The sequence below is a fragment of the Anabrus simplex genome, chromosome X (genome assembly GCF_040414725.1).
Source record: "Anabrus simplex isolate iqAnaSimp1 chromosome X, ASM4041472v1, whole genome shotgun sequence".
Taxonomy (NCBI): domain Eukaryota; kingdom Metazoa; phylum Arthropoda; class Insecta; order Orthoptera; family Tettigoniidae; genus Anabrus; species Anabrus simplex.
Window position 1 is genome coordinate 114,711,516 of NC_090279.1, and position 26,283 is coordinate 114,737,798.

General features: G+C 39.8%; 1 protein-coding gene across 1 annotated transcript in view; it reads left to right on the plus strand.

Moving 5' to 3' along the window:
• The window catches only part of Septin1 (Septin 1), a 124,401-nt gene extending 101,836 nt beyond the window's left edge, over positions 1-22,565 (plus strand). Inside the window, exons 8-9 of the mRNA XM_068231007.1 lie at positions 5,174-5,275; positions 19,936-22,565. Of these exons, the coding sequence (XP_068087108.1) occupies positions 5,174-5,275; positions 19,936-20,065 (232 nt within the window). The 3' untranslated portion in view covers positions 20,066-22,565. The remainder of the gene's footprint in view (positions 1-5,173; positions 5,276-19,935) is intronic.
• Positions 22,566-26,283: the final 3,718 nt, after the last annotated feature.

A 26,283-nucleotide genomic window follows, 5' to 3' on the forward strand; every position in this document is an offset into this window, starting at 1 on the left:
ATGATGCTGCTAGGCTAGTAGCATTGGTAGGGGATGGATGCGCTGTACGGTATGTGGCTGAGTTGTTACATTGTACTTCATCAACTATTCCATGTATCCTGGAGAGGTATTGGGAACTGGATTCATACTCTCACAGACCAGGATCCAGTAGGAGGAGGTCAACTTCTGCAAGGGATGACCTGTTCTTGCGCCTCCAAATTTTGCGTGACTAGTACATTACTGCGGTACAGTTACGAGGTGTGAATGTCGGTGAATGGACAGTGAGAATGAGGTTACATGATGTCTAAACTCTGCACCAGAAGACCTGCTACTGGCTCAGATCTGATACGTCAGCGTCAACAGAGTCGCTTACGTTTCGCGAGAGATGATTCGTTCTGGGTTGATGAATAATGGGAAGCAGATTTCTTCAAATTTTGGTTTAGCCTCAGATCCCCAGATGGACGAGTAGGAGTGTGGAGGAGACATGGATAAAGGTATTCTCTGTGAAAATTTCCTTCGCGGATAGCTTTCAATGGCAGTTCTCCTTGGCTGCCCAAACAGAACTCATCTTTGTGATAGGTGGGTCACTTACGGCACATCGCTACATTGAAGAAATCCTGGAAGAACATATCCTTCCATTTACACCATTCATTGGTGAAGATTTCCTGCTATTGCAGGACAGTGCATGCCTTCGTGTGGCAAGATGCCCCCTTCAGTACCTCAACAAAATAGGGATTCAACTGATGCAATGGCCTATACGCAGGCCGGATATCAACCCACTTGAGCATCTGCGGGCCTTTTTTTGGGGGGGGGGGGGGGGCATAGGTATAGTCCCGAGACTATGTAGGAGCTGCGGGAAGTCCTTCAAAAAGAATGGGAGCTTATTTCTCAAGAGGATATTGCAGCACTTATAAGGAGAATGTCTCAAATGCTAATTCGTGCCAGGGGTGGCAATACACATTTCTGAAAGATTGAGTGAGTGATTGAGAGAGAGTGTGTGTGTGTGTGTGGTTTTTTCCTAATTGCTTTATGTCGCACCGACACAGATATGGCGACGATGGGACAGGAAAGGCCTAGAAATGGGAAGGAAGCGGCTGTGGCCTTAATTAAGGTACAGCCCCAGCATTTGTCTGGTGTGAAAATGGGAAACCACGGAAAACCATCTTAAGGGCTGCCGACAGTGTGGTTCGAACCCACTATCTCCCAGATGCGAGCTCACAGCTGCGTGCCCCTAACTGCACGGCCAACTTGCCTCTTTTTTTTTTTTTTTTTTTTTTTTTTTTTTTTTTTTTTTTTTTTGCAGAAATGTAGTACAATAATAACCGTAACATTTGAGTGCAAGAAAATGAAAATGAACTCTCCATAATCAATGTTAAATTTTGATAGAAACGGAGATTAATTCATCAAGTTTTTTTATGAGATTAATTCATCAAGTTTTTTTATCCCTGTGATTTTTTTGTTTTGGTCTGGCTCCATGGCTAAATGGATAGCCTGTTGGGCTTTGGTCCAGAGGCTCCTGAGTTTGATTCTTGGCCAGGTCACGGATTTTAACCTTTATTGGTTAATTCCAATGGTTCAGGGACTGGGTGTGTGTGTTGTCTTCAGCATTATCATCATAGGTGGAGCTCCATCCTCAAAGACGCTCAGGTCACCTATATGGCATTGACTTGAAAGACCTGTCACATGCTATTATTATTATTATTAGTATTTCGTGTAAACTCTCATTTCTCCCAATGAATACTGCTCATTAGTAGTGTGTTAAATGACAATCATGAAGATAACAAAATTAACGTTAATGTCGAAGGCTGTATGATCCTGGGAAAGGTAGATGCTGCATACAGGAAAATCAAGGAAACCTTTGGAGAAAGGAAATCTAGGTGTATGAATATTAAGAGCTCAGATGGAAAACCACTTCTAGGGAAAGAAGACAAAGCAGAAAGATGGCAGGAGCATATCCAACAGTTGTATCAAGGTAAAGATGTAGATAATTTGGTTCTGGAACATGAAGAGGATGTTGATGCTGATGAAATGGGAGACCCAATTTTGAGGTCAGAGTTTGACAGAGCTGTGAGTGACCTAAATAGGAACAAGGCACCTGGAATTGATGACATTCCCTCTGAATTACTGACTGCCTTAGGAGAAACCAGCATGGCAAGGTTATTTCATTTAGTGTGCAAGATGTATGAGACAGGAGAAGTCCCATCCGATTTTCAGAAGAATGTTGTTATACCTATTCCCAAGAAAGCCGGTGCTGACAGGTGTGAAAACTACCGCACCATTAGTTTAGTATCTCATGCCTGCAAAATTTTAACACGTATTATTTACAGAAGAATGGAAAAACAAGTTGAAGCTGAGTTGGAAGAAGATCAATTTGGCTTCAGAAGAAATGTAGGAACACGTGAAGCAATCCTGACTTTACGTCTGATCTTAGAGGATCGAATCAAGAAGGACAAGCCCACGTACATGGCATTCGTAGATCTAGAAAAGGCATTCGATAATGTTGATTGGACCAGGCTATTTATGATTCTGAAGATGATGGGGATCAGATACCGAGAACGAAGAATTATCTACAATCTGTATAAAAATCAGTCTGCAGTGATAAGAATCGAGGGCTTTGAAAAAGAAGCAGCAATCCAGAAAGGAGTGAGGCAAGGCTGCAGTTTGTCCCCTCTCCTTTTCAATGTTTACATAGAACAGGCAGTAAGGGAAATCAAAGAGAAATTTGGAAAGGGAATCACAGTCCAAGGAGAAGAAATCAAAACCTTGAGATTTGCCGATGATATTGTTATTTTATCTGAGACTGTAGAAGATCTCGAGAAGTTGCTGAATGGTATGGATGAAGTCTTGGGTAAGGAGTACAAGATGAAAATAAATAAGTCCAAAACAAAAGTAATGGAGTGCAGTCGAACGAAGGCAGGTGATGCGGGAAATATTAGATTAGGAAATGAAGTCTTAAAGGAAGTAGATGAATATTGTTACTTGGGTAGTAAAATAACTAACGATGGCAGAAGTAAGGAGGACATAAAATGCAGACTAGCACAAGCAAGGAAGAGCTTTCTTAAGAAAAGAAATTTGCTCACTTCAAACATTGATATCGGAATTAGAAAGATGTTTTTGAAGACGTTCGTGTGGAGCGTGGCATTGTATGGAAGTGAAACATGGACAATAACTGGCTCAGAAAGAAAGAGAATAGAAGCTTTTGAAATGTGGTGTTACAGAAGAATGCTGAAGGTGAGATGGATAGATCGAATCACGAATGAAGAGATACTGAATCGAATTGGTGAGAGGAGATCTATTTGGCTAAATTTGACGAGAAGAAGAGTTAGAATGATAGGACACATCTTAAGACACCCAGGACTTGTTCAGTTGGTTTTTGAAGGAAGTGTAGGGGGTAAGAACGGTAGGGGTAGGCCAAGGTATGAATATGACAAGCAGATTAGAGCAGACGTAGGATGCAATAGTTACGTAGAAATGAAAAGGTTAGCACAGGATAGGGTGGCATGGAGCGCTGCATCAAACCAGTCTATGGACTGATGACTCAAACAACTACTACTATCTGGAACTGGGATTGATGAGAAGAGGCAGAGCTCGGTAGCTGCAGTTGCTTAAGAGCAGCCAGTATCCAGTATTCGGGAGATAAGTGGGTTCGAACCCCACTGTCGGCAGCCCTGAAGATGGTTTTCTGTGGTTTCCCATTTTCACACCAGGCAAATGCTGGGGCTGCATCTCAATTACGGCCAACCGCTTCTTACCCACTCTGAGCCCTTTCCTATCTCATCGTCGCCATAAGACCTATCTGTGTCGGTGCAGTGTAAAGCAACTTGTAAAACAAAATATTGATGAGAAGAGCGCTAATCGCGAGTCCTTTACTCAAACAAATACCGAACTTACTACAAACGTTCAAATCAGAAAAAAGTAATTTCTCCAAAATATTCAACCCCAAAACCATTACCACCCCTATTACGAAAATAGATACATCTCCCACTTCAACAACACCTATAGACTCCCCTCCGTGCGCTACATCAGCTACCAGTCCCCCCGCCTGCCACCCCCTCCTCTACTCGCCCCCCACCACAGCTCCCCCACACTTACAATACGAGTAGAGGCGTGGCAACAAATGGTCACCGTGCTGCAGTATACACCGCTAAACATTCTCAGCAATAGTCAAAGGGGTAAGTGATGACCATTCAGCAAGATATTAAAAACAAATCAACACACAACATTTTCATAGCAGAAGCAATCTTACAACGCCTAAGATTTATTTCGACTGTAGCCCTTAACAGCTTCTAACTCTACAATGTCAACTAGTCATTTTAAGTTTATGGTTGGAAAACGACCAACAAGACATATTCGACGGTCAATATTACTTAATGACTGTAACGTATCAAAGCCACAAGAGGATTAACGTGTAATACCAATTAAATAAATACGTGTATAAAGACAAAATACTTCAGCAGTTTTAAGTTTGAGATGATTCTGTAATTTTTAACCAAGACCCTGGACTACTATGTCACAATACACTCAGTTGTTCATTCGCCGTTAGAACGAAAGAAGAAATGCATGAAACCTTTTAGCCAGAATCTCATTATGTCATGTTATCATTGAGTCTTAGATATCACTGTTAATGAATCAAGTCATTTATCCTAACCTTGGCATTGTTATATTAATCACAACTAACTGCCAGTTCATACATTGTATATCATAACTGCAATTCAACAAAATGTTTTACCTAATTAGTGTTAAGAATATAATTAAGTACGATTAATTGTAAATACATCAAAATCATAACTTAACCTGGAGACATTATACTGGCTGAAGATGCTCTGTAGACGAGCAAAACATGTCCCAACTGTAGTATTATGTCAAGGATAAAATCCTAACAATAAAAACGTTTTATTATATTGAATAGGGGGAAAGCAAATCAATATTTGTATTGTTTTATAATCTAATTGATGATAGCAGTGTATTAAGATGATATGGAAATTGGCATTTTTTATGTGTAACCTTGTCTCCTCTTTCTACTGTTCCCTCTCACGATGTTCATTTTCATGTTCCTGTCTTTCCATCCTTAAGTTAATTTTATTTGAATTGACGGTGTTGACATTTTCTGCGCTCTGTCTTGCTCTCATTCAGCAATTTACTGATAAGTGCATTAGATCAGGCAACGTAAAATTGGTGTGCCATTTGATTTCAGCACACACATGCAGGATCTCCAAGAAGTAACGCAAGAGGTTCATTATGAAAATTACCGCTCAGAAAGACTCGCGAAAGGAGCGCCAGTTCCCAAACGACAAACGTAAGTAAAAAACCTACTTTTTGTGTATGGCTTTTGTATTGGTTGATATAGCATGTGATATACCATCATTCTGCAGCTATAGTTTTCAAGTGTGTGGGCCAGAAATCGGTTATAAAGAGGGCCATAATTGTTGGTGGTTATGATTATTTTAAGGGGGAAGAATAAGTAGATAATCATCATCATCTCTGGCAAGTATAATAATGTCGTCCAGATACATTAAGGTCATAGACATAATATTTTTATGGTGGAGACACATTTATTTGTGGCTGTGAATTACAGAATAGCTCCATTAAGCTGATGTGTTTGTTCACAGACATTGGTTATTGATGGTGTAATGTGCATAGCATAGGTTCTTGCAGTATCAGGATTACTCACTGTTGTCCATCACAGATCAGCTGTTTATGAAATGTCTTCAACATACTTGGCACAAAAACTTGACATGATGTCATGGTGTTACACACACAAATATTAAATGACAGACTGCACATTGTTTTAAATCTGCCCAAATTTGACGGCATGAAACTATTTATCCTCCTCCTTAATAAGTTAACTGTTCATTAACATAACTGTAAGCAAACTGCCTACAAGAACAGATATTTGTTTTCTATCAAAACTGGAATCCCAAGAAACATAGTTGTATAGCTGCGTTTTGGCAGCCCTGATTACTACCAGAACTCACGTATGTTGCGGTCAAGCATGCCTTCCACCACTCGCTCGAGTATCTGGAACTGTTTAGGAATGTCCAACTGCTGCTAACTCACTGCTTTCATATTGATATGACATACTAGCAAGATACCCATGCTTTGCTATGGTATTGTACTGAAATTTATAATTGAATGCTTAACATTTTATATATAATCCGCCGAAATTCACGATCTGACGCCAAAGTTCCTTCCATTTTTCAATCTTTCTTTCCAGCAATCGATTTCGTACTTCCCTGGCTAGCTCCAGGTATTCCTCCCGGTCAGTTGAGTCCCTAAATCTTTGCCATCTTTTCCTATGCATTTTTAATATGGATCAAATTCTTGAGGAGATCCGGCGTGGTGTCGTCTTGGGTGCCTTGGCGGTACTGAACCCGAACCCGAACTGCATTCGTAGTCATTACCCGGTCAGGACCCGTTCCCAGTGCGGTCCGCACATTTTGACGACGGTCCAGAAAATAATAATTATTCTTAGGGTGGGTGATATTAGTTGAATTTAGGTTATTATTGATGTTCTGGACCCCGCAGCAAGATGAAGACCGCTGCTTGGCGGTAAATTACATCTGCTTCCATTGTCATTGTAACAATGTGACCAGCAACATTGTCGCGCATAGGTAAGTGCGCAGGATTTCTGGCGATACAAAGGGCACTAGGAAAGTTTTGCAATACGCAAAAACGGTTGGCTGGACACCCCTGTTATGGTGAGGGATGAAAAGAGGGGTGAAAACCGATCGAGAAGACAGCAAGGCGCGACCTTCACGCCAGTTGCTACCAAGCAGTGGGATTGAAAGCAAGTTAACATGTCAGTGTGGTCTAAAGGTGAATATCACGCAATTATCTGCTACATTTTGCTCGTAGATTAACTGTTGACCAGTGCCTGGAGGAAATGACTCCTGTTTATATTATAATTATAATCGTATGGCCTCAGCTACCGTGTGCAGACATTTCAATCTGAGCTATCTCGCTGTCTGCTGGTCAATTTCGACGTTCCGTTTTACTCTAGGCCCACTAGAAGGCAAACCGAGTAAACCGGATCTCTCTTGGGCTTCTGTGGCTGAGATTTAATGAATTTTGTTGGGTAAACACCAAATGTGTCACTCGAGATCTTTTACATGCCGACATCGTACAGCATGGAGTGTCGAATGGACTTTTTCCTGCCCTTCAAAAATCCAACTACCTCTGCCGGGTTTGAACCCGCTGTCTTGGAATCCGGAAGCCGACACTACCACTGACTCCTGTGCTGGGGAAAGACTGTCCACATTGGACAACAATTTTCCGCTGGTACAAAGAGTTCCAGAGGGGAAATTTTGGGGTTGAAGACGATCCTCGTTCTGGGCGACCGTCTGAATCAGTGACTGAGGAAAACATTGAAGCTGTGAGGAAAATGTTGCAGCAAGAGAGGCAATTGAAATATCGGCAGGTAGAAGAGACTCTCCACATCCCTGCATCAGCTATTCATTCAATTCTACACGACCATCTCCATGTTAGAAAGGTTTGTTCCCTGTGGGTGCCCCATTCACTTTCAGAGGAACAAAGAGCACATTGAGTGAAATGGTGCCGAAAAATGCTAAAACAGTTTGAAAATGGGACTTCGCATGACATCAATAGTATCGTTACAGATGACGAAACTTGGCTTTATTATTACGATGTCCCAACAAAATCCCACAACAAGCTGTGGCTGTTTGAAGATGAGGGTACTCCTGTGACTGTGCGAAAGTCAAGGTTAGTGAAGAAAAGGATGATTGCAGTATTCTTCACTAAACGCGGCATCCTGACTCGGGTTGTGCTAGAAACACAAAGGACAGTTACTGCTAAGTGGTACAATGAGACTTGTCTGCCTCAGGTCATCCAGGCCCTCAAGCAGCTCCATCCAAGGTCACGGCTCAACACTTGGCTCTTGCATCACGACAATGCTCCAGCACATCGCGCTAATGTAACAGTGTATTTTCTTGCCAGATCAGGGTTGAGTGTGCTTGATCACCCTCCATACAGTCCTGATCCTGCCCCATGTGACTTCGCACTCTTCCCAGAAGTGAAGATGAAGCTGAAAGGGTGGCGTTTTGCATCCGACGAGGAGATTTTAGCAGCATGGGATCAAGAGTGTTAAAATGTAACCGAAGAAAAGTGGCAGAGTTGGTTCAGTGACTGGTTTTGACGTATGGAGAAGTTTATTGAGTGTGCTGGAAATTATTTTGAAAAAGACTAAAGCGTTCACTCACATTGCAAAACTTTCCTAGTTCCCTATGTATGAATGATATACTTCCGTGCATTATTGACCTTATTATAGAGGTGAACAATTGCATGGTGAACATCATTCCTCTCGTTTATTTGAAATTAAATTTTTATTTATATGCCAGGAGGCGTGTTTCTTTATGATTAAAGGAGATTCCAAATACCAATGTTCACGTTTGTTACCTTCAGTTTTGAGGTATAAGTACCCCCATAAAAAGAATTAACTTTTTTTCACTTCCTTTCCCCCACTTAAATGAATTATCCGGAAAATAATACTTGTTTATTATTAGTAAAGGATGTTCTAAATACCAATTATCATGACTGTAACATCTTTAGTTTTTGAGATATGTGTCCTCTTAAAAGATATTGAACTTATTTCCCTCTCCGTGCCCCCAAGATGATTTTCCCCCCAAAATGAGTTTTTCTTTGTTTTTAAAGGAGGTCCAAGTACCAATTTTCACGTCTGTAACAACTCGAGTTTTTATTAGATGTAAGTATCTTCATACAATTAATTCAATTAATTTTTCAATTCTTTCATCCCCCCACCTTCATTGGATTTTCCAAAATCAAAGGAATACGTGTTTCTTTACTTTTAAAGCAGATCCCAATTACCAATTTGCACGTCTGCAACATCTTTCGATTTTGAGATAATAGTATCTTCACACAAATAATTCAACTAATTTTTCAATTCTCTCCCCCCCCCCCCCCTTACGTGGATTTGCGAAAACAAAAAATACATATTTCTTTATTTTTAAGGGAGATTCCAAATACCAAATTTCAGATCTGTAACATCTTCAGTTTTTGAGATATCAGTACAGCAAAGGTGAAAGATTACAGCCTTGTCTAACTCCTGTAAGTACCCTGAACCAAGAACTCATTCTACCATCAATTCTCACTAAATACATACATTATCATTATAGACTGTTATGCCTTTCAGCATTCAGTCTGCAAGCCTCTGAGAATTTACTAAACGTCGCCACAATCCTCGATTTGCAACTAGTGTTGTGGCCTCATTTAGTTCTATACCTCTTATCTTTAAATCGTTAGAAACAGAGTCTAACCATCGTCATCTTGGTCTCCCTCTACTTCTCTTACCCTCCATAACAGAGTCCATTATTCTCCTAGGTAACCTATGCTCCTCCATTCGCCTCACATGACCCCACCACCGAACCCGGTTTATGCGTACAGCTTCATCCATCGAGTTCATTCCTAAATTAGCCTTTATCTCCTCATTCCGAGTTCCCTCCTGCCATTGTTCCCACCTGTTTGTACCAGCAATCATTCTTGCTACTTTCATGTCTGTTACTTCTAACTTATGAATAAGATATCCTGAGTCCACCCAGCTTTCGCTCCCATAAAGCAAAGTTGGTCTGAAAACAGACCGATGTAAAGATAGTTTCGTCTGGGAGCTGACTTCCTTCTTACAGAATACTGCTGATCGCAACTGCGAGCTCACTGCATTAGCTTTACTACACCTTGATTCAATCTCACTTACTATATTACCATCCTGGGAAAACACACAACCTAAATAGGCCTACTTGAAATTATCGACCTGTTCTAGCTTTGTATCACCAATCTGACATTCACTTCTGTTGAATTTCTTACCTACTGACATCAATTTAGTCTTCGAGAGGCTAATTTTCATACCATACTCATTGCACCTATTTTCAAGTTCCAAGATGTTAGACTGCAGGCTTTCGGCACAGTCTGCCATTAAGACCAAGTCGTCAGCAAAGGCCAGGCTGTTTACTACATTTCCACCTAACTGAATCCCTCCCTGCCATTTTATACCTTTCAGCATATGATCCATGTAAACTACAAACAGCAAAGGTGAAAGATTACAGCCTTGTCTAACTCCTGTAAGTACCCTGAACCAAGAACTCATTCTACCATCAATTCTCACTGAAGCCCAATTGTCAACATAAATGCCTTTGATTGATTTTAATAATCTACCTTTAATTCCATAGTCCCCCAGTATAGGGAACATCTTTTCCCTCGGTACCCTGTCATATGCTTTCTCTAGATCTACGAAACATAAACACAACTGCCTATTCCTGTCGTAACATTTTTCAATTACCTGGCGCATACTGAAAATCTGATCCTGACAGCCTCTCTGTGGTCTGAAACCACACTGGTTTTCATCCGACTTCCTCTCAACGACTGATCGCACCCTCCCTTCCAAGATGCCTGTGAATACTTTGCCTGGTATACTAATCAATGAGATACCTCGATAGTTGTTGCAATCCTTCCTGTTCCCTTGCTTATAGATAGGTGCAATTACTGCTTTTGTCCAATCTGAAGGTACCTTACCAATACTCCACGCTAATTTGACTACTCTATGAAGCCATTTCATCCCTGCCTTCCCACTATACTTCACCATTTCAGGTCTAATTTCATCTATTCCTGCTGCCTTATGACAATGGAGTTTATTTACTATCCTTTCCACTTCCTCAAGCATAACTTCACCAACATCATTTTCCTCCTCCCCATGAGCTTGACTGTTTGCAACACCACCATGATGATTTCCTTTTACATTGAGAAGATGTTCGAAATATTCCCTCCACCTCTCCAGTAATTCCCTGGGATCTATTATGTGTTCACCTGAATTACTCAAAACACTGTTCATTTCCTTTTTCCCTCCCTTCCTAAGATTCTTTATTACTGTCCAGAAAGGTTTCCCTGCTGCTTGACCTAGCCTTTCCAGGTTATTACCAAAATCCTCCCATGACTTCTTTTTGGATTCAACAACTATTTGTTTCGCTCTGTTTCTTTCATCTACGTACAAATCCCTGTCTGCCTCGGCCCTTGTTTGGAGCCATTTCTGATAAGCCTTCTTTTTACGTTTACAGGCTGCTCTCACTTCATCATTCCACCAAGATGTTCGCCTTTTCCCATCTTTACACACAATTGTTCCTAGGCATTCCCTTGCTGTTTCTACTACAGCATCCCTGTATGCCACCCATTCACTTTCTATATCCTGAACCTGCTTACTGTCTACTGTTCGAAACTTCTCACTAATCATATCCATGTACTTCTGTCTAAATTCCTCGTCCTGGAGATTTTCTACCCTTATTTGTTTGCAGACAGATTTCACTTTCTCTACCCTAGGTCTAGAGATACTTAGTTCACTACAGATCAGATAATGGTCTGTATCATCGAAAAATCCCCGAAAAACTCGTACATTCCTAAAAGATTTCCTGAATTCAAAGTCTGTTAAGATATAGTCTATTATGGATCTGGTACCCCTAGCCTCCCATGTGTAGCGGTGAATAGCCTTATGCTTGAAGAATGTATTCGTAACAGCTAAACCCATACTAGCACAGAAGTCCAGCAAACGCTTCCCATTCCCATTAGCTTCCATATCTTCCCCACATTTACCAATCACCCTTTCGTATCCTTCAGTTCTATTCCCAACTCTCGCATTGAAATCGCCCATTAGCACTATTCTATCCTTGCTGTTGACCCTGACCACGATGTCACTCAATGCTTCATAAAACTTGTCAACTTCATCCTCATCTGCACCCTCACATGGTGAATACACGGACACAATTCTTGTCCTAATTCCTCCCACTGACAAATCTACCCACATCATTCGCTCACTTACGTGCCTAACAGAAACTATGTTGCGTGCAATGGTATTCCTGATAAAGAGCCCTACTCCAGACTCTGCCCTTCCCTTTCTAACACCCGTCAAGTACACTTTATAATCTCCTATCTCTTCCTCCTTATCTCCCCTTACCCGAATATCACTTACTCCTAGCACATCCAGATGCATCCTCTTTGCTGACTCAGCAAGTTCTACCTTCTTTCTTCCATAAGCCCCGTTAATATTGATAGCTCCCCATCGAATTCCATTTCGTTCGCCAAGTTGTTTCCAAGGAGTCCCTCGCCTGTCAAATGGGAGTGGGACTCCATTGCTCCCATAGGTCCGAGGCTTGCTTAAAGTGTTCTGAGCTCGGTAAATTCATGAAGCAGGATGCTGCCCTACTTGCACATAGTCCAAGTGAGGATCTCTCCTCTAACGGGTTATGGACCACCGGTGAATTGTGTAGTCTTAGCCGCCTGAGCACAAGGAGGGCCACGACTCAGAATATGTCCGAGATGCCCACTCCCATTCCATAGCAACTGGTATCCCGACTCTCAGGACCACTTACTAGGCCACTCAGCCGTTGCCCATGGTTCACGAACTAGGACGTGACTACAGTAACCCACAAACATGAACCATATCAGTATCCTAATAAAAATAATTCAACCCCATTTTCAGTCATTTTTACCCCCATCCAAGTGGTTCTTCCAAAAACAAAACAACAAAAAAACACGTTTCTTTATTTTTTATAGAGATAAAAATGCCATTTTTCACTTCTGTAACATGTTAAGTTTTGAGATATACTTTAGAAATGCTCATTTTAAAATTTCACCCCCTTTTTAGTTCCCCTTAAGTGGAGTTTCCGAAAACAGATTACCTGTGTTTCTTTACTTTTACAGGAGATTCCAAATACCAATTTTTATGTCTGTAACATTTTACGTTTCTGAGATATACTGTAGATATAGTCTTTCTAAAAATTCATCCCCATTTGTCACTCCTGCTTAACCCCCATTCATTGGATTTTCCAAAAACAAAAAAATAAGGGTTTCTTTATTTTTAAAGGAGATTCCAAATACCAATTTTCAGTATCTGAGAGATAAGTATCCCCATTAAAGGCATTCAACCCCCTTTTCACCCCTCCTAGTGGGATTTTCTGAAAACAAAAAAATAGGTGTTTCTTTATATTTAAAGGAGATTCTAAATACCAATTTTTACATCTGTAAACTTTTAAAGTTTTGAGATATAGATACTCTCATTTTAAAAATACACCCCCCTTTTCACCCCCTTAGCAACGGAATATCCAAAAATCCTCCCTTAGTGAGCACCTACATTGTAATATAAATGTATCCTCAAAATTTCATTTTGTTATGTCCAGTAGTTTTGGCTTGGCAATGATGAATCAGTCAGTCAGTCAGTCAGGACATGTTCTTTTATATACGAGGGCTATTTTTTTTTTCAAGGTCCGATTGGTCACGAAATGAAACAGCAGTACAAATTTGACACTTTTCTATTAGTAACACTTACTGATACATCACAGCTATTTTTCAACATAGTCGCCTCGCAGATTGAGACATTTGTCGTAGCGTGGTACCAACTTGTCAATGCCCTCTTGATAGAACGTCACCGCCTGCGCCTGTAACCATTTTTGTACGCCGGTCTGCAGCGCCTCGTCGGTGTCAAAACGCTGTCCTCCTAGCCAGCGTTTCATGTGAGCAAAGAGGTGAAAATCTGATGGAGCCAGGTCCGGACTGTATGCTGGGTGCTCGAAAACGTCCCACTGGAAACGCTGCAGGAGGTTCGTGCTGGCAGCTGCAGTGTGCGGCCGAGCATTGTCATGGAGGAGGACAATGCCTGATGACAACATCCCTGTCCGCTTATTCTGAATTGTCCGTCGTAGACGTTGAATAGTCGCACAGTATGCGGCTGCAGGGATGGTGGAACCACGTTCCATGAATTCCACCAACAGAACTCCTTTCCGGTCCCAGAACACAGTAGCCATACACTTTCTGTTGGAGAATGTTCGCTTGAATTTCTTTGGCTTACTCGGGGAGTGCGTATGCTTCCACTGTTTGGATTGCTCTTTTGTTTCTTCCATTTCAAAATGAACCCGTGTCTCGTCCCCTGTGACAATTTTGTTCAAAAAATCTGGTCCTTCATCATGGTAGCGCTGGAGAAACGCTAAAGCGGCGCCCATTCGCTGTGTTTTGTGACGGTCAGACAGCATCTTCGGAACCCATCTCGCACAAAGTTTGCGGTTGACACACGCTTCCTTCCCTGGCCGCCTGCATCATGGACGTCTGTACGCCCTGCTGTAAAGTTCCTGCACCATTGTCGCACTTTGCTGTCGCTCATGCACGTTTCACCATACACACGACTTATTCGGCGATGAATTTCGGCTGCATTGCACCCCTCAGCCTGAAGAAATCGAATTACACCGCGCACTTCACACTTGGCGGGCGAAGTGATCGTTGTAGCCATGTTTACGAGCACGCTGCACGTTCACTACTGACGGGACTGGGGTGAGGCGCATAACGGTCATTTCAGAGACGTTGCGCAACACATCTGCGCAGCGGTTCATCATATATTCGCGGGCATTTGACTGTTGCGACCAATCGAACGTTGAAAAAAAAAATAGCCCTCGTATATAGACTAGCTGATGTACCCATGCTTCGCTACGGAATTCTACATTGCATACAGAATTCTAGTGTACACGTTGTGAGCAAGATTGTATTAAATTGCATAGCTCATAATTAACGTTACCCTAGATACGCGACGGTAAAGTCGCCAAAGGTCTTTTCTCACATGAAGACTGAGTTAGGGAATTTTCACTGTAATTGTAGACCCACTTGCATACCATCTGTCACAACCAGGTTGGGGAGTTTTTCTTATAATGGTAGACAGTCTCCACCTGCCTTTTTACATCCTCAGATAGACTATCTTAGTAGTTTTCCCAACTGAAATGAACATAGGTCATTACAATGACGTCAGTAGGAATGGTGCGAGTAAAAGCAATGCTTTCATATGAAATACTCGATCAAATGAAACACCACACATTTTCTCACTATTAACGAACAGTACTACTCTGCCGAACGAACAGTGCAAAGTTCTAGAGCTGGAATGACCAAGCAGCAGACAGCCGTGATTCGTGAACACTCTTCGTCGTTTTTCGGCGGGGATAGGGTTGAATAGTGGAGACTCCCAGGGCAAAAACTATGCCCTTTTTTGTTTCCTAGGAGTACCCGATGAGTCGGAAAATATCAATTCACTACACTGGCGGCGGAAAAATCTATCTGACTTGGAGGCAAATTTTTTCCTCCAAGCCAGAGGAGAAACACTGTCTTCACTGCTAATCTGGAATAAAACGAATGTAGAATTTAATAAAAGTGAATAGGAAGAAGCTTTTCTTAAGAAACGGCTCTTTTCAGGATTCACTTTTGAGGTATTTAGTGAATTGTGGTGCTATAATTTGTAATAGCCCTAAATTGTTATTCTAGACCAGGTCATACTACTACTACTACTACTACTACTACTACTACTACTACTACTACTACTACTACTACTAAGTCAGCCTCTGCCTTAAGTATGCACACTGCTCATTCAAAACAGCACGTCAGAGTAGGGATCGAATAGCTGGAATACTATGATGAACCAGTGTGTTATGTACCAGCAGTATCAGGAAATGTATGAACCAAAGGAATGGAATGCTAAGGAAGAAAGTTTTCTAACTCTTCAGCTATTTCCCGCCAATATTCAGTCAGCCTATTATACGCGGGACGCAGCAGTACTACCATCTATCGGAGTTGAAAGACAGCATAAGAGACAAATAACATCACAACAAACAATGACCTGTAATGTTATTGTTCATCAATGTCATGCACTTTCAATATTGTAGGCCTTCACATTAGTTTTCTTCCGACTCTGAAATACCACTCATCATGGTACGGTAAAACTGAATAAAAGATAAATGATCGGAAATTGTATTCTCTCTAACTTTATTGAACGTCTCCCTTGGTAAGTTATTCCAATCCCTAACTCCCCTTCCTATAAAGGAATATTTGCCCCAATTTGTCCACTTGAATTCCAACTTTATCTTCATATTGTGATCTTTCCTACTTTTAAAGACACCACTCAAACTTATTCTATTACTAAAGTTACTCCACATCATCTCTCTGCTGACAGCTCGGAACATACCACTTATGAAAACTATGAGAATTTTATTTTTCTTCCACCTATTCAATAATACTCAATATTTAAGTTAGAGTTAAATCCTCATTAAAATAAGAATTGTTACATGTTTCGCCCTTTCCTATGGGGCATCATCAGCTGTAGCATTACCTCAAACCATATCAGGTGTCTGATTTTTTCTCTAAAATATATTACATAATTGAATACGTTAAAAAACTTCACTTAAAAAAAGCAGTCGTTATATGAGTAACTTGATTTAGGTACAAGTGGAATTAACAATTTTGATGGCCTGGAGCCATGGTCAATGTTGAATATGAATGAAGGTATAAAATATTGTTTACAAAATGATGAAAGTGAATAGAGAACAAAGATAAAATTGATTATATAAAAACTTAGTAAGGAAATGCATTCCAACAGTGTGCCATTTTCACGTAATATTGGACCTTGGCATATGTACTTGATAAAGTCTTATTCAAAAAAATTTGAATAAGTTTTAAGTTTATAATTTGTAACTGGCCCAGAAAGGCATATTTATATCGTAGTTCTACTTGAACACCTATGTTGAACAAATTATTAGAGTCTATTGAAATGTCATTAGGCCATCTTCTTATGTTGAGCAATATTCTGAGTTGATAGTGTGCTTGGCACAGAAGTACATTGTTTTCATGTAATAGTTCTACTTGAGAACCTATGTTGAACAATTAAATAACAACTTATGAGCTGTTGAAGTGTCATTGGATCATCTTCTGTTGAACAATATTCTACCGGGCGAGTTGGCCGTGCGCGTAGAGGCGCTTGCATCCGGGAGATAGTAGGTTCGAATCCCACTATCGGCAGCCCTGAAGATGGTTTTTCGTGGTTTCCCATTTTCACACCAGGCAAATGCTGGGGCTGTATCTTAATTAAGGCCACGGCCGCTTCCTTCCAACTCCTAGGCCTTTCCTTTCCCATCGTCGCCATAAGACCTATCTGTGTCGGTGCAACGTAAAGCCCCTAGCAAAAAAAAAAAAAAAGAGAACAGTATTCTATGTTGATGGTGTGCTTCACTGTTGTTAGAGTGTTCAGATGTTGATTTACTAGTTGAAAGGGGGGTGGCAAACTGTGGTATAAGTTTAATGTTATGCTGTCCAATGTGTGCAAACTCTGAAAGGAAGGAGAGATCTATGATTAATTAAATTACAAGAATGGAAGAAAAAGAAGGAAGGATTTATGCGTAAACTTTGAGTCCGTAGTGTTATCACTTACCTTTTATATTGCTGGATTGTTATCTTATCGTGTGATAGGTTTTTGGAATACTGGCAGTTGGCAACGTTCTGCTCCTCATATTGTAAGTGTGTCGTCCTGGTGGAGGGGAGTGGCCTTAGAAGGCGGAGCTATGGGCTTGTGGTTGGCGCATGGGGAGGAGTTGTTTGCGTTCAGAGAGGAGGAGGGGTGTGATGTTTTATCGGCTTAGTGGGAGTGCTTATTGATTTTGTCTTAAAATCTTAAAAAAATGTTTTGTCTTGAAGGTTTAACTTGTTATTTGGTCATATAGAGGCCTTTTATTATCTGTTCGATTATTTAGGTTTTTATTTATGTTGTATTTCTGGTCCAAGAAAATGTACAAATTCTCGGACTCAGTCATGAGTTTGCCTTTCTCAATTCTTTTTAAAATTTGGATATATTGCTCGATTGTGGTGAAACTGTGTCCATCATAATGGGGATTTAACTCTAACTTGAATATTGAGTTGTAATGAATAAGCGGAAGAAAAATAAATTTCTCATATTTTTCATAAGATTGTTTTCAATACGGATTCGCTATGATTTTCATTACTTGTAACATACCACTTAGTCGAGCAGCTCGTCTTCTTTCTCCCAAGTCTTCCCAGCCCAAACTTTGCAACATTTTTGTAATGCTACTCTTTTGTCGGAAATCGCCCAGAACAAATCGAGCTGCTTTTCTTTGGATTTTTTCCAGTTCGTGAATCAAGTAATGAATGAAGTCACTTTTAATTTCAGCGTTGGCTTTTTATTTCATCATGTTGCATTAGAACCATTACATTTTAGCTTTTTCTAACAGAGAAACAAAGTTCAATTTAACCTGGCAGGCTTCATCTTCAGATGCGAACATAATGATTTCCGTTAGATGTGTGGAGACAATTGATTTGGTATAAGCAGACCCATACTGTTTTAACTTTATTAAGTATAACAGCTTGAGACCATGAAGGGCGTTGTTGGGACTTTGAAGGTCATAAAGATGCCACACCACAACATTAGATAATCAGCTCAATTTTAGTACCATATATGAACTTTTTACAGGACAGCGATTACCCTAGTTTTCACTGCATTGTGAAACTTTTATTAATGTTTTATTGTATTGTTGTTTTTAAGTAGCTTTTTGTTAGGACATAAAAAGTTTTAAATAAGGTCTTTGATTTTAATCTGTAAGCTGAAGAAGAGAATATTAATTTTTGAAACATGTATTTATATATATGTATGTAGTGTATTAGTAAATATACTAGATTTTGAATTGTACTGACAAGGCAGACCTTGAAATAATTAATAATAGTAATATAAGTCATTACGGACCATTGGTGGCCATTATGGTCAAGCTTATAGATACCAAGCCAGAAAGTAGCAAAAGTAGTAGATAAGTGACCAGCGTTCAAATGTCAAAATCCTTCTCTTATTGGGCAACCTTTAGTTGATCAGAACTATAATAGCTTTATAAAACCAGTAGTCAGATTTCTCTCCGCTCTTTAACCCCTTGACGCCGACCTCCATACATCGTATATACCTCCTTTCCTTCACACGCTGCTGACCTCCATGCGTGGTATAGTCCCCTGCAGGACTAACTTAATTTTTTCTAGCTTGTTAAGTTTTAAAGTTGTTGAGATGGTAATGGTATATCTTTGAAGGTGAAGATCTCTCTGTCTTGTATGTATGAATCAGCTCAAAAAATCAGTGTTTTCTTTTCTAAAGTGTTAAGTGCTTGAAACAGTCTGACCTCTTTCCGGTTGAGAGCATGCAGGTTTAAATTTCTGCTGCATTCCAGCGAATATATGTTTGAATACAGGATGTTTCCTGATGTAGATTGATAGTATAAATCGCCATCTCTTCACTGATATGAATGTTGACATCATCTGCTGAGAATTCCTATAATTCTTTCAATGCCTTGAAACATCCTACGAATCGCATTTACTTAACTCGCTGTCACTTTGAATTACAATATTGTGTGGCACAGAAGGATGGCACAGAGTAGTTTGAATGAAAAATAAGTCATTAATTTTAATAAATCAGACAATAACAGCACTACACCAGACTGAGCTGAGCAAACATAAGGAATGGGAGGGCCTGGTTCGCGCAGCCAAGTAATGGACGACAAAACACGCCAAGGTAGCCAAAGTATACATCCTCTTTCTCATGAACTAATCGACCCATTAACCTGGGATTTATGCTAAATGAATCTTTGAACTATTGTTCTCAGTTCTTCCACTCAAGTTACCAAGACAACGATTACCCTAGTTTTCACTGCATTATGAAACAACCCATGCAAATACAAGAACGCCACTTTCATTCCATACAAAATGTGGAAGGCCATGTCTCCATTACCACACTATAAGGTAAATGTAAAGTTAATGAATGTAAACTACATTCATTTGATTTTCTACTGTAAACTTTTGAAAATAATTTGAGCTAGCTGTTGTAACAGGGAATTTTTAAAGAGATCACTGCAGTCTCTTAGCACTCACATCTGAATCACCTCTGTCTGCTGGGTAAAGCGGCACTCAAATATTCCCCGTCCCTGAGGGGTTAAAAGTCTATGCTCTGTTAGGTACATAGAAGTTGTTCACTAACATTATCTGTTTGGTTCATAGCAAACTTTGATTCCTCAAACATGGACATAAAAATAAAATTTTAGCAAAATTCCATCTCCAGCATAAAAAGTTATTTTTATAAATGTATGTTTGTTGCAGGCTGCCTCCGGAGGAGAAGAACAGTGCTGGCGAGAAAGACCGCATCCTGCAGGAGAAGGAAGCAGAACTACGGCGGATGCAAGAAATGTTGGCAAAGATGCAGGCACAGATGCAGCAACAACAACCTTAGCGGCCTGTGTAGAAGTCGCAAACGTGCTGATCTGATGTGTGCTGGCGTAACAAGGAGGACTAAAAATAAGAATGTATCTTCTAAATAAATGTGTGTGATCAGAGGTATTTATGGGGAGTAGATATTCTGATAAATGTGGAAGGAAATTGTTGCCATCGGGAGAAACCGGAAAGTCAAAATCTTTGTTATCTGTAAAGGAAAGTGACTGAATGAAGTTTTCCATGAATGACATGTCACTGTTATTAGGCTAGTGGTTAGACTTTGGTAAGGTACATGTTTCATTAAGAGACATATGCGAATTACAATTTTTGTAAGGGATTATATTGAGCCTGGATTGTAGCCCGCACCTCATACAGTAAATACTAGTCATAAAATGGTCGTCTTCTGAGCAACTACTTTGTCACTTCCTCAGATGTACAGCCAGGATTTACACATAACTTGTTTTGAATAGTGATTCATTCCTTTTGTGATGTACATTGCTGATCCATGTTCACTTTGCTTTGTGCTTTGTCGCATCAGCTGTGTAAAGCAAGAAGGATTAGTTATCAGTGCCACACTGCTAGAATTTTTTCACAAGATGTACAAATCATTTGCAATCAACTACAAAAGGAAATGTACAGATCTTGTCGAAGTTCAAGAACAAATGCGTAACTTTGAACTTGGTATGAAATCTGTTACAGAACAGTTTGATTTTATATTTGAAGAGATTTAAATCAAATTGGGAGGGAGAAATGAAGAACCATCACTGAAGAGACTGCAAGATGAAGCTACCAGTAATGACAAAAAGAGAGAATCTTTGGAATTTTGTGACGCCATTTTCACGTAGCAAATCCAGGTTTCAATTCACGGAGCATCTTGCAGCTGCAGGGTATTCGATAATTACAAAAGAAATTCCCTGCCTGTTGGCTTAATGATATGGTTAAGAAATATCCATTCTTGGAAGAAAGTAAATTGAAAAGTGAAGTTCAAGTGTACTAAGCGAGACCCAAACTGAGGACAGTTTCTGATGCGATATCTTTCTTTATGCTCATTATAGATGACGACTGGTGTGATACCTTTCAAGAAACAGTCAACCATCTAAAATTGTTGATAACCATGACAGTGTCGTCAGAAGCAGAGAGGTATTTCTCCGTGATGAAAAGAATTAAAACTTTCCTAAGATATACTATGAGAGAAGAAAGGTCAACGGTGTTGGATAAATTATCTTGTGAAAAGGCCTATGTTAATCAATTGGATAACTTCAACAAACAAACAAAAAAAATGATGAACGTGTTTGCTAGAAAGAGCAGTGCATGGATTTCAGTTATAATACGTTTAAATCAGGCCATCATAAATGTTCATCTGGTGGGCTAAATTCAGATGCTAATTTTAACTAGAAATGCAGTAGGCATATTTTCTTTTTAAATTACTACATTGTACAGGCCTGTGCGCATGTGTATCATAGTAACAAAATAATTGGTTAATTGATATTGTAAACACAAGGTTCAATAGTGTGAAATTTTGTATATCTAGCTCTTTGTCAGCGTGTGATGACTTGAATGTGAAGGAGAGTATTGCTGTGTTGCATAAGCAGTCACCAATAATGTGAGTACAAGGAATTATAATTCAACTCGTAGTCCTGTTTCTTGATACAGTTTCAAGGATGAGGTGAGATTAATTTAAATGGCATGTCTTACGGCCGGATGCCCTTCCTGACACCAACCTCAGCCGAAGAGCTAATGAAGATGAAATGAATGATGGTGAATGAACTTGAGTAAGGAAGTAGAAGGAATCGGCTTTGGCCTATGAATGGGAACTGTTCTGGCATTTGCTTGCAAGAGAAAATGGGAAACCACAGAAAACCATTCTCAAGACAGCCAACGGTGGGGTTTGAACCCTCTAATTTCTGAAATGCAGAGCTTGGCTCCATAGATGTAGCGTGTTAACACACAGCTCCGAAACTCTGTATTTAATTTCAAGATAAAAGGGGGAAGAAACCAAGCTAAAAATTATGTTTAAGAATTCAAGGGGATGGGGTTTTTAGAAGAAGCTCATTTTGCTTTTCACAGCAATGCACTTAAGAAACAAGAGCTAAATAACAAAACTAAGCATAAACAACAAAGCAAATTTCTGTATCAGTACAAGTCATGCTCTTCTGTATCGCTGCAAATCACAGCACAGCTGCTGTACAGTGCAGAACACACAAAAACAGTGATAAGCTGCTGGCATGTACCAGAGCAACTCAGAAGGAAGGCAACAAAGCGATGACTGTTGCTGCCATTGTGCTTCCCTCCAGAGAATGATACTTTAATAACTTGTGAGAAAAAAGAAGAAAAGCATCATCCTTTTTTCTTTCATAATACAATATAAAGTACATATAATATAATACATATAATATTACTTAATCATGAAGTATTATGTGTGTCTAAGAGGGGGGTGTGAACATATATTCATCATCCTGAACAGTTTACAGCCTTTGCTGGGTTTGTTGGTCTTTCTGGACCAAAATTTTACAGCTACTTGCCAACCCTCCATGGGATCTAAAAAGCTGCTCCTGGCTGCTCCTAACATGGAGAACAGATGCCCTATCTGATAGGTTTCTGGAGGACTCTCACCCTCTGCCCAAAGCTGTTGGCCCTCTTAAGCTGTCAGGTTGTCCTCGCTAGGTGTATGATCGGCTGGCCAGACACCACTAGGACCGTATATTACATATTCAAAATACAATTGCACTTGAGCAAGGAGTGCTAGTGTTTGTTTATTGCAGTTGGTAGACGACAGAGGGGCGAGCAGCAAGCATCTCAGTGGAACAAGTACAGCTTGACACGAGTCTTGCATTACTGACAGGACAAGATGAATTTTAGAGAAACATTGTGAAAACAATAGAGTGGAATGTATTTATGTTGTTCAGGGTCTAGCAACATTTTTTTTTTTTTTTTCAAGACTGAAATAAGAAAGAAACTGTTGGATCACCAAGAACTACAGACTGACTAACTGAGCAGTCACAGATTTAACACACAGAGTACAAGCAATAGTCCCTGATTGGCCAAGTACACATAATACCAGGCTAAACATGTTGGAAAGGTGTAGCTTTGGCATTTGCCGGATGAAGAAAGGGAATCCACAAGGGAATCCATCTTCTGAATGAAAGCTTATAGATCACGTATAGACAACTCGCTTCTCATTTGCAAGTGTCATTGTCAGTTGTTAAAAGAAAATGAACAGGGTTTGTTTTGTGAGAATTGGTTCTTGTATACTGCTGTCAGTATTGGAGCCCTTTAACCAAACCATACTGGTTGTTCATAACATCTTGAAGCAGACTGCTTTTAGTTAACGTCACTTGTGTCGTATCCCAGAAACTGAGCTTCTCGACTGTTATGTTAAGAAAACTTATGAAAATGAGAGTGAAGTTTATTGTGCTGTTGAGAAAACTGCAAACAAAAGAATGTTGTAAAATGCTGTTTTGCATGGAGCGCGCTACACTTGGTTAGTGGTGTAGAGGAAGTAGACACCAGTGAATTGAAGATCGGGCTCTGATAAGCAAGTGTTATTAGTAGGGAATATCAGAATATTAATGAACATTGCACAATATCCACCATCATTCTTGTTTTTAATGGAGATAGAATATTCTGATTGCTTTTCCTTCCATCTTTATCAAAACATTCCTGACAGTATAAATATTATTTTTGCAAAGAGCCATTCTTTGTTTATTCACTGTTCAGGGAGTGATAGTGTTCAAAATTACTTGCTTTGATGCTTGGGAATGAAAACTAAAAATATGAATGGAATATAAAGTACAGTAGATGAAAAACCAGTCAACTCCTTAAGAACCATGTTTGCTTTATCTGAAGTTTTTGTTCCATCTAGATATTCTAGCAGGTCATATTACTAGCTTGTAAATGTCATGATCACATTTGTTTATTTAGAAGCTAATGTGACTTACTGTACTTTCAGTGTAATTCCTGTGTTAGGTCGTAATAATCATTCCAAACAGAATTGAGCAAAAATATTTGAAATCTTCCGATGATATATGTTAAAGATAATGTTGAGCTCAATTCTATTTAGAATATCGCAAGTTATTTCTAACTCCACTTCCAAGTAATGGAAATAGTTTAGATTTCTTATTTTCCAGATTGTGTCAGGAAGAAGGAACCACTACCATAAAATGTTATGAGTAAATCTGAGATAGTGACAACTGGTTCATACATGTAGGATATAGATATGTTACAAGACAGTCAGATTGCTGTACACTCTGGTTCTGTTGGGTAATATACAGTCTGCCAATCTACCATCCTTTCTTTAAAATTCATTACTGACCTGCTTCAGCTTCCTATGGGAGCCATTTTGAATTTTTGGTGATAGATTTTATAAAATTTCCTTGTAGATGGAATCAGTTGGTTTTCCTCATACACAGCTAAGGCCTTCCAGCCTGTTAGCTCTCCCCTTTCTTTCCATGCGATATTTAAACCATTCCTGTACTTTCACTGGGGCTGCCTGGCCGAGGCAATAAATGCGTCCTCGGTTCGTCTGGAGAAGGACGCGGGTTCGAATCGCTGTCAGGGAGTCGTAAAATTTAAGAAATGAGATTTCCATTTGTGGAGGTGCACGTGGCCCTGAGGTTCACTCAACCTACACCAAAAATGAGTACCATGTTAATTCCTGGGGGCAAAGGCATCCGGGCGTAGAGCTAACCACTCTGCCCCATCAAGTGCTGAGGTTACGGATGGTGGAAGCCTTTACCTTCCACCCCTCCAAGGGCCTTCATGGCCTGTAAGGAGATGACTTTGCTTGCTTGTACTTTCAGTAAAGCCAAGTGTTTATCGTCAACTTGTTTTTATAGAGTTTTTATTGCTCAACACATCTTCCACGCATAGGTACTGTCTTTAATGGTTTGGGCAGAGTAAGCCAGGAACTTGCTCAGATGGCCGTTTTATCTTTGATTAACTTCACTAAAATTGCCCTTTAATGTTCCTCAATACAACAGTGAAAACCACATCAGAATCCATTTGGTGGTTGGTAGCCCACACAAACTGACAGACAGCTACTGTATCATTAGTAGTGGTGAAGTTAGGACTCATGGCCCTCTCGTACAGTTAACCTTGTAAATTACAGGGTAATAAAAAGGTATAAATATTTTATTATAAAACCAAAGTTAACTGTTTGTTTGTCCGACCCTTGTCCTGTTTCTCTACGGGGTCTGCTGTGAGGTGAGATGAGATGAATCTGTCGTGGCAGGTTTTTATGACCGGATGCTCGAACCAGCTAACCTCGGTGTCAGACCGTTTAGACTTCAATGCCTTAACGATCATGGCCACCGGGCAGGCTGGTATAAAACCAAAGATAACTATGCTAAACAAAAGATTTTGAGAACACATAATGAGGAAAGAAAACAAAGCTCAATAAACAGAAAGAAATGTGAAGCATAAAATTCAAAAGAAAAGCAATACATAATTTTTAAAAAAGTAAACTGCAAAGTGAAATTTTAAGCCAATGCATAAAGAGAACAATACATAATAAAGTAAAGGGAAATCAAGCATGTCAGTAAACAGTGATATATACACTATAACAATAAAATAATATTCTTTTTAAATTCTGTTTTTAAACTCTTGTTGTTAATTCTATATCAGTGTCAAGCCATGAGAAAATTGGCAAACAGAATTTAATAAAGTCAGGGAATAAAGCAATGTGTTCTAGGATATAAATAATTGTATTCACGCTGGGTGAAATGGTAGTTTAGTGGAAGACCTAAAATTTAATTTTTAAATACCTATGTTATTATCGGTCCTATCGAAAAATACTACATAACAAAAGTTATAGATAATGCAATTTCTGATCATTTATGTCTTGTACAGTTTTACTGTATTGACTGTGATAGAATTAATTCATTTAAACTTTTGTTGCTTAGTCCACATCAACATGTAAATATTGTTTAATCGTGTTAGCTGGTAATGTCCAACTCGTTGGCTGAACGGTCAGTGTACTGGCGTTCGGTTCAGAGGGTCCTGGGTTCGATTCCCGGCCGGGTCGGGGATTTTAACCTTAATTGGTTAATTCCTACAGAATGGGGGCTGAGTGTATGTGTTGTCTTCATCATCATTTCATTTTCATTTTCACGACGCGCAGCTCGCCTACGGGAGCCAAATAGAAAGACCTGCGCCTGGCGAGCCGAACCCGTCCTGGGATATCCCGGCACTAAAAGCCATACAACATTTCATTAACATAATATTTGTTATAGAATTAAA